At 44.3% G+C, this 8,637-nt stretch overlaps 1 protein-coding gene and 1 pseudogene across 1 annotated transcript in view; one reads left to right on the top strand and one right to left on the bottom strand.

Moving 5' to 3' along the window:
* CDS1 (CDP-diacylglycerol synthase (phosphatidate cytidylyltransferase) 1) overlaps positions 1–4,727 on the bottom strand; it is a 115,510-nt gene extending 110,783 nt beyond the window's left edge. The window contains exon 1 of the mRNA XM_006867765.1: positions 4,611–4,727. Coding sequence (XP_006867827.1) covers positions 4,611–4,727 — 117 coding nt within the window. The remainder of the gene's footprint in view (positions 1–4,610) is intronic.
* A 19-nt stretch (positions 4,728–4,746) lies between these two features.
* LOC102841235 overlaps positions 4,747–8,637 on the top strand; it is a 45,562-nt pseudogene continuing 41,671 nt past the window's right edge.

The following is an 8,637-nucleotide window of genomic DNA, read 5'->3' as shown; positions in this document are numbered from 1 at the left end:
TCGTAACCACTACACTACCAGAGCTCCTTATAGTTGTTGTTAAGTGCCATTCAGTCAGTTCTGACTCACAGTGACCCTATATGTGTTTCTGAGGAGTGGCTGGTGGGTTTGAACTGCCAACGTTATGGTTCACAGTCCAGTGCTGATCCTTCAGTGCCATATATATTTATGAGCTCTGGTAGCATAATGGTTATGTATCAGGTTGCTAACTTCAAGGTCAACAGTTCGAAACTACTAGACATTCCACAGGAGAAAGATGAGGCTTTCTGCTCCCTTAAAGATTTATAGCCTCAGAAACCCTAAACAGGGTCGCTATGAGTCGGAACTGATTCCATGACACATAACAACAACAACAACAACAATAATCTCAATCTTCACTTGACCCTCCTTTTAAAAAGCATTTCTTCTTGGTCTCCATGTAAAGTTCAACCATGCCATCTATGCTAAAATAATCCTTGCATTACACACATATATATACATATACAGAGTCCTGGTATGGCCCTGTAGGATAAGCACTGGACTGCAAGGTCGATTTGAACCACAAAGTGGTAGTTTAAACTTACCAACCCGCTCCTTGGAAATCCTATTCAAGATCACCATGAGTCAGAATTAACTAGATGACATTTAACATCAACAACAAAATCATGCTTGTTAAAGTGGAGGGTCAGTGAAATAGTGGAAGACCCTCAATAACATGGATTGCCACAGTGGCAACAACAATGGTCTTACACATAACAACTGAGAGGATGGCACAGGACTGGACAGTGTTTCACTCTGTTATACACAGGGTCACTATGAATCCGGATGGTACCTAGCAACAACATATATATGGATTGCGCTGAACTAATTGTTTCTAGGACAGCTGGGAGCTCTATGAATCTACCATTCCCTACTCTACTGAGAAAATTAAAGACATTAAACATTTCTGTCTTCCCTCTTTCGTATTTCATAACATTGTTTCTGTATGCACCCTTCCTTCCTCCTCTCTTTTTTCATGACAGGGTCATGCATCCTTCTTTCCTTTGCTTAGATACCCCAACATCTGTATGCGCCATCCCACGTCCACCTTCTTTTTTCTAGGACCTACCCATCCTCATTAGTATCATGACTCACACTCTCTGCAACTTCTTTCAAACAAACACACATACATATCTTTCCACTCTTAAAAAAGGAAATCTTCATCTGACCCTCCTATCCTCACTAGTGGAAGGAGCTCTGGTAGCGTAGTGGTTACAAATCGGGCTGCGAAACTTAAGGTCAGCAGTTCGAAACTACCAGCTGTTCCACGGGAGAAAGATGAGGTTTTCTGCTCCCATAAAGATTTACAGCCTCGGAAACCCTGTGCAGGGTCACTATGAGTTGGTTCCGACTCCATGGCACATAATCACCACCATCCTCACTAGTGGAGTCCTGGTGTGGCCCTACTGTAAGGTAAGTACTAGGCTACTAACCACAAGGTCGGTGGTTCAAACCCACAAGCTGCTTCTCAGAAAACCTATACAGGGTCTCTATGAGTCAGAACCGACTCAACAACACTTAACAACAAGTGAAGCTCCCTACCTTAACTCTAAATAGGCTTAGTTTATGTTCTAGCAATACCTAATTTCAGTGCCCAGTGCTTAGACCTCTGCTTGGAGTGGCTTTCCCCAACATTTGTCTACATGTTGAAGGTTTTTGTGTTTTTATGCATGAAGTTTTCATGCATCTTTTCATCCTAAGGTCATTGCCGTGCTTGAGTTTCCTTCTTAAAAGCTTTTCTTGTTTCCATCTAAAATCCAGTCTTAACATTTGTGCTAAGAATGAGCCTTGCATACACTTCTAATAAATCTCCTGAGGACAGAAGAGGAGGTTCTTTGAGGGAAGGTCCTTTTCTTCTACTTCAGCATTTAACTACAGGGAATATTGCCCTGCAGGTAAGAAGCACTTTTTTCACTGGTTGTCGTTGTTATTGTTAAGTGCCATAGCGACCCAGTACAGGGTTTCTGAGGAGCAGTGGCTGGTGAGCTTGAAAGGCTGACCTTGCAGTTCAAACTGACCTTGCAATCCAGTGCATTCACTAATCCTCAGCACCACACCAAGACTTTAATTCTCTGGGGAGGGAGCCTTTTCCCTGCCTCTGTCTCCAGCTCCAATACAATGGAAATGTCACGTTAAAAATACCATTATTAAAAGTCTACAAAATGGCAATGCATTGGAGTATACTATGCTGGTGCTGTTGTTAAGTGGCGTCGAGTCGGCTCAGACACACAGCGACCCTGTATAGGATTTCTGAAGAGCAGCTGGTGAGTATGAACCACCGACCTTGTGGTTCAAACTGACCTTGCAGTCTAGTTCTTATCCTACAGTGACACACCAGGATTCCTGAGTCTATAATAGTGGAATGCAATACCTCCTCCATGCCCTTCATTCATTCCCAAAGAGAAGGAATATACTGTGATTTAAAATTTTTAATGGGCCAAATATTAACCAGCCTCCATTATGCAAACTGATTTTAAAATTGTCCTTGTCATGGAAATACAGGTGCATTCAAATCCACACCCAGATAAGAAAGGACAGACAGAAGTATAGAGTTCACTGTAACAAAGCTTGCCAAGACAGGAGGAGTTCCTTGTGATAATCTTTAAATGTACAACATTTTAGACACAGTTTGAACATGCTCATCATTGTCTAAGAAATCTTACACAAAACAGGTTACATATGGTGAAGCCTACTCACAGAAAACAAAATCCAGCTGGATTTATTAATGAAAACCCACACTAGAGTGTTCATAAATTAATAAATAAATATGCAGCAAGGCAACTCAGTCACAGACAGCTAGAGACAACAGCCTTGAGTCAAATCAGACCACAGAAGTAGTTTCCATTTAAAATACATTAGGATGCTTAAAAAATAAAAAATAATAATTCAAAAGGTCTTTTATGCACGGCTTCCGGAACATGTTTTCTCATAATAAAAGCTTGTCAGCTTCTTCTAGTTAAGGAAGTTGACATGGGAAAAATGGTATTTCCTTGATTCTAAACTATACCAGTTCTAGAGCTAAACAAAATCCAACTTAATTAATTCTATTTTTGTTCTAGTTTCCAAGGCAATTTTCACAAAGACTATTTTCAGTCCTCTGTTTCTCGCTCTGTAACTTCAACCTTCAGTAGCTGGAAACTGTTACCTTTTGTGTAATTCCTTGAAAATACATTCTATCACAGACACTCATTCCCCACCCCTACTCATTGTCAAAGGTAGAAAAATGGATTCTGTCATTCCATTCATTCTAAAGTTTCCATCCTACAATCACCATTAAGTTTTTCACTGCATGCATATTGTGTGATAATGTTCCTACTAGGGCTTTGTAACATGGATCACATCAGTCCCTGAGTCTCAGTAAAAGTACAAACTAGAAAAGCAATCAGGAAGTTTAAGTTCTAGTTCCAAAAGGGCACTGACTTGACCTTGGGCAAGATACTTCATTTCAGCATTTCATATTGCAATTGTTGTTGTTGTTAAGTGCTGCTAAGTCGGTTCTAACTCAAAGTGACCCTGGATAGGGTTTCCGAGGAGTGGTTAGTGAGTTTGAACCACCGACACTGCAGTTCAAATCGACCTTGTGGTCTAGTGATTATCCTATAGCACCATACCAGAACCATACCAGGTATGATACCTGTTTCCAAGACAGAGGCTTCTACGATCGTTTTAAGTGCTTTGAGCTTCCCAAATAAATGGAATTTTATAAACCAAGTTTTATAAAACAGAACATTCTCTTGTACAATGTCCTAAACTGACAAATTCAGAAGGTCATAAAACTGTTTCCTCCAGAAGTTCCTACTTATGCCACTTAATTCTCTAAAAAGCCCCAAATGTGATTATTTTCGCTTTAAATAGTGAAGTTAACACGTACTTATTCTTAAATGTGATGCAAGGGTAATAATCTAGTTTTAAAAAAAAAGAAAAAGGAGTGAAAAAATGCTCATGAATTAGCGTGCCAGGTTAAATAGTATCTACTGGTAGACAGAAGAACTGCACTGGCTTTTCTTGAAATCAGAAGACGCTGGAAGATTACAATTGTGTCACGCGTATGATACTCTCTAACCTCCAAAGTCTATTATATTGAAAAAGGGCAGAGGGGCAAAAAGTGCTGATGGGATAGCCTAAGAAGCCAAGCCTCCAGCGTCAGGATCCAATAACATATCAGAAACAAAGGTGCGTGTCTTAAGCTTAGTCCTCCGGAACTTGGTCCCTCTACTCAGCAGAGAACTGTAGTGCTAGCTAGCTACCAGAGAGCTGCAGCTCCCAAAGTGGCAGGTTCCATCCTGGCTCTAGTGTCTGCCCCAGATTCGGGGAGAAGGATCGGACTAGAAAGATGCTAAATTGTAGCCAAGTTGAAATTGCCCAGCTATCCCAGGCAGTTGTCACCGGCATTCTGGGAAGCGCGCCGTCACCGAGGGTCGGGTTCTTGACCAAAAGGAGTTAAATGCAGTCAGGCCAGGAGGGAAGAAGTCGCAGAAGGCAGTGCACAACTTCGCCTGACATTCCGTGGGCCCCAGGCTCGCTCCCAGGTGTCCCCGCCCAACCCAGGACCAAGCCAGATGCAGGTGTGCACCTCTCGCGGCTCTACTTACTTTGTCGCTGGTGCTCTCGATTTCATGGTCGCCGCCAGCCGCCTCTCCTTCGCGGGGCGGCGGTGCCACTGATCCCCCGGGGCCGGGACAGCCTCCCCGGTGCCTCAGCTCCGACATCTCCCGCTCCCGCGTGGCCATGACGGCCTCTTTCAGCGCCCCGAAACCCGAGTTGCGCGCGGGGTCCGCTGGCTCGCCGCCTTGCCACCCAACAGGCGCGCAATCGAGGTCCAGTACTGCCGCAGCCACTAGCACCCCACTACCACGGAGCGGGGGGAGCCGCCGCCGCCACTAGCCAGATCACCCCCAAAACGGCATCAACGAGCGAGCGCTCGAGGCCGCCTCCAGCGAGCGCAGCGCCGACCGACCGAGGGCGGGCAGCGGGCGCCGGGGGCCGCCTTGGGGTGCGGGGCAGGCTCGGGGCGCCCGGCCCGAGCGGAGAAGGCGGGGACGCGGAGGAGCGCGGCAGCCGGTTGCCAGGTGCGCGTCTCCACGCAAAGGCCCAGGTGGGAGGGGAATAAGGGGCGGGTAGCGAAGGAGGAAGCGTAACCCGCTTTAGCAATTCGCACGGCGCCGGTCGCCTCAGTCGGCCACTCCCCGCCCCGCCTCTCGGAGCCCGACTCCGGAGTCGGCAGGTCCGGGCCTCCCTCCACCTTTCTCCGGGTCCCAGCCTCCTGCAGCCAGGTCACGCGCAGAAGCCCCACCCCACCCCGCCCCTCTGCGCTGCACTGCGGTTCCCTCAGCCCCGCCCCCTTTCCAGAGGGGTGACGTCAGGAGGCCCGACTCCACGACTCCGCCCCTTTCTTGCACGCAAGCAGGTGCGGGCCTGAAGATCAAATGGGAGGGGCGCAGGCTGGAAGACAAGGGGAGGAGTTGGGAGGTGGGAGAGGTGCGCAGCGTTTCTTAAGAGAAGAACTTAGAGACGCCAGAGTAGTTGGAAGAGTCTCCTAGGCAGTATTGAAAGAACTCAGAGTTACCCATTCAAATGACTCTACGACCTCATCAACTTGACACACAGCGGCGTGTCGGGGCTTCAGAGGCGTCCAGAAGCAGAAACTTGTCTGTCAGGACAGACTCGTTGGCTTTGTGGCATTCCTTTTTTTTTTTTCTGTCTCTCCGGGTCATCACCTTGAAAATAGGATCTTAGTCCCGGATGGGCTGGCCAAAGTTGAAATCACAAGCTGTCTCCCAGAAGTCTAGTATTCAATCTCACACATTCACTGCCTATCCTCCGAAGAAAGACTGCGATGCTCTGCGGTTCAAATTGCTAACCAGCTAGTCTCTGAGCAAGCAGGGACCTTGGACGGTTAAAGCTGAAACAGGAAGGGCACAATATCCGCATTAATTCCATTCCAAATCCTGCTAGAGGGTGATTAGTTTTCTTGACATGTATTAGATATCTGGTCATTACGGACAAGGTGACAAATGGGGGATGGGGAAATAGGCAAACTTTCACAAAACTAGGACAATATTCAGGAAGGAATCCTTATATAAATCAATCAACAATACACATTTCTCAAAGTCATGGCTGACACCATGAAAATTAGTAACGAGTTGTGAAAATTTTAAAACAACCAAAAAATGAAATTTGAAATTGGATGCACAAAAGAGACAGCGTTAGGACATCGATTACAAGGCCTCTTTATAAAGTTCTGGGTTCAGTTTTTCCTCGCTTACATTTTAAAAACGATATAGAGAAATTGGTCAGCCTTATGGGGAGAATAACAAAAATAATTAAAGATATGAAATAAGTCTTATGAGTGATGAACTTGGTGTCGTTTTCCCTAAGGAGTAAAACACGGTGGAGTAATTATGCCACACAACTGTTCTCCATTTCTTTGAAGAACCAGAAATGAAGGATTTCTTCATTGTCAAGAAGATAAGATTGAGACTCTACAGAGGCTGTAGTGGGTTTCTGTCTCTGACTCTATCACCACCAACAACAACCCCTTCCCCTCAGCACAAAAGGGCATTTGAAGGACTTAATGGGTCCAAACCTCCTGGACGTCAGGAAGCCTGAGCTCTGTCCCCATCTATGTTACTCATTGGAGTGCTGGTGTGGCACTGTGGGATAAAGTACTGGACCACAAGATCTGTTTAAACAGCAAGGTCAGTGGGTCAGACCCACCTGTCGCTCCTCAGAAACCCTATATTGAGTCGCTATGAATAAGAACAGACTCGATGGCACTTAACAACAACAATGTTACTAATTAACTCAGTCTTGGTGTGGTGCTGTAAGATAAGTAATGGACTGAAAGATCAGTTTCAACTGCAAGATATTGATTTAAACCCACCAGTTTCTCCTCAGAAACCCTATATAGGGTCGCTATGAGTCAGGACCAACTCAATGGCACTTAACAACAACGTTATTAATTGGGAGAACAGTGACATTGTAGAATAAGCAATAGACTTGGAAATTGGACTTGGACCAAGTTTGGCTTGGACCAAGGCTTAGACCACCAGTTACTTTTTGGCAAAAAGATGAAGCTTTGTGCTCCCACAAAGATTTATAGGCTCAGAAACCCTATACAGGTTTTCTATGAGTTGTAACTGACAGCGCTTAACAACACCCTGCTATTAATTAGCTATGTGGCCTTAAATTTCAATTTCCCAAGCTATCAAATGGAAACAGCCTCAGAAACCCAAAGAAGCAGTTCTATGCTTCCTATAGGGTTTCTGTGAGCTGGCATGGTTCATGACAGTAGGTTCGGTTTGGGATTTTATCAAGTCGAAAGTATAGAGGATATCCTCTGTGGTCCCTTACAGCTCACATATGAGTCTGCAACTAAAGTCTTGCTTTATCAGAATCCAGCCCTTCCTTTTCACCAGGCCTCAAGACAAGCAGATCAAACAAAGTAAAGCACCTGACTGGTTTCCTCCTTTCTCTTCTTACAATCAACCTGCTAACTCCTTTGAATTTCTTTTGCTGCAGGAGAGAGAGAGTGAAAGGAGTGGTGGAGGAAGAAACAGAGGACAACAGGGTATGACAGAAGAAATAGTATTACAGAGCCTAAGAAAAGGGGAACCAGGGTAAAGGCTTACCAAATAGGGTGGTTTACTACTTTATTTGACCCTCAAGTTCTGTCTAGTTCCTATATTTCAATTTCTTGTTATTTCTTTCACAGTCATTCTCATTATAGTTATTCCCACTAATGGAGTGATTAGACTGAGCCCACCAAACCAAATCAGTTTTTTCATCTTTACACCCAAGCTCTTGCCACAGTGCCTGCTCCCACACCCATATATTCAACAATATTTGGTTACAAAATGAATGAAGAACTGAATTACTGGCAATTGTATAGAATATCCTGGGAAAGATAATGTATAGACTTTTTAATTTTAAAAAGGTCTGCATTGGGTTTTGAATCTCTGGGTTAACAAGTGTAGCTGCTAACTGAAAGGTCAGGGATCTATTGAAAAATTAACTATTGAAAACTCTGTGGAGCACTGTTTTTACTTTGACACATGCCACATGCTGAAACTGACTCAAGGTCAACTAGTTTAGCATAATAATACATTTTAGTTAAGATATTCAATACAATAAAACCTGCAATTGATGCATTTGAATTATGGTGTTGGAGAAGAATATTAAAAGTACCTTGGAGGTCCAGTAGAACAAACAAATCTGTGTTGGAAGAAGTACATACAGAATGCTCCTAAGAAACCAGGATGGCAAGACTTCATCTCTCATACTTAAAACATGTTGTGGAAGGGACCACTCCCTGGAAAAGACCATCAGGGTAGGTAAAATGGAAGGTGAGCAGAAAAAGAGGAAGACCCCCCCCCAAGGAGATGGATTGACACAGTAGCATCAACAATGGGTTCAAACGTAGAAACAATAGTGAGGATGACATAGGACCTTGCAAAGTTTTGTTTTGCTGTGCATCGGTTTTCGATGAGTCAGAACTTGATAGCACCTAACAACAACAAAATTCTGCAAAAGCCAGAAAATGTGTAAGTAAAAAACCTGTCAGAAAAAGAAAATTAGAAAATTGTTGTTAAATGCTGCCAAGTCGATTCTGACTCACAG

The sequence above is a fragment of the Chrysochloris asiatica genome, unplaced genomic scaffold (genome assembly GCF_000296735.1).
Source record: "Chrysochloris asiatica unplaced genomic scaffold, ChrAsi1.0 scaffold00109, whole genome shotgun sequence".
NCBI classification, from domain to species: Eukaryota; Metazoa; Chordata; class Mammalia; order Afrosoricida; family Chrysochloridae; genus Chrysochloris; species Chrysochloris asiatica.
This window is presented reverse-complemented; position numbering and strand designations above follow the sequence as displayed.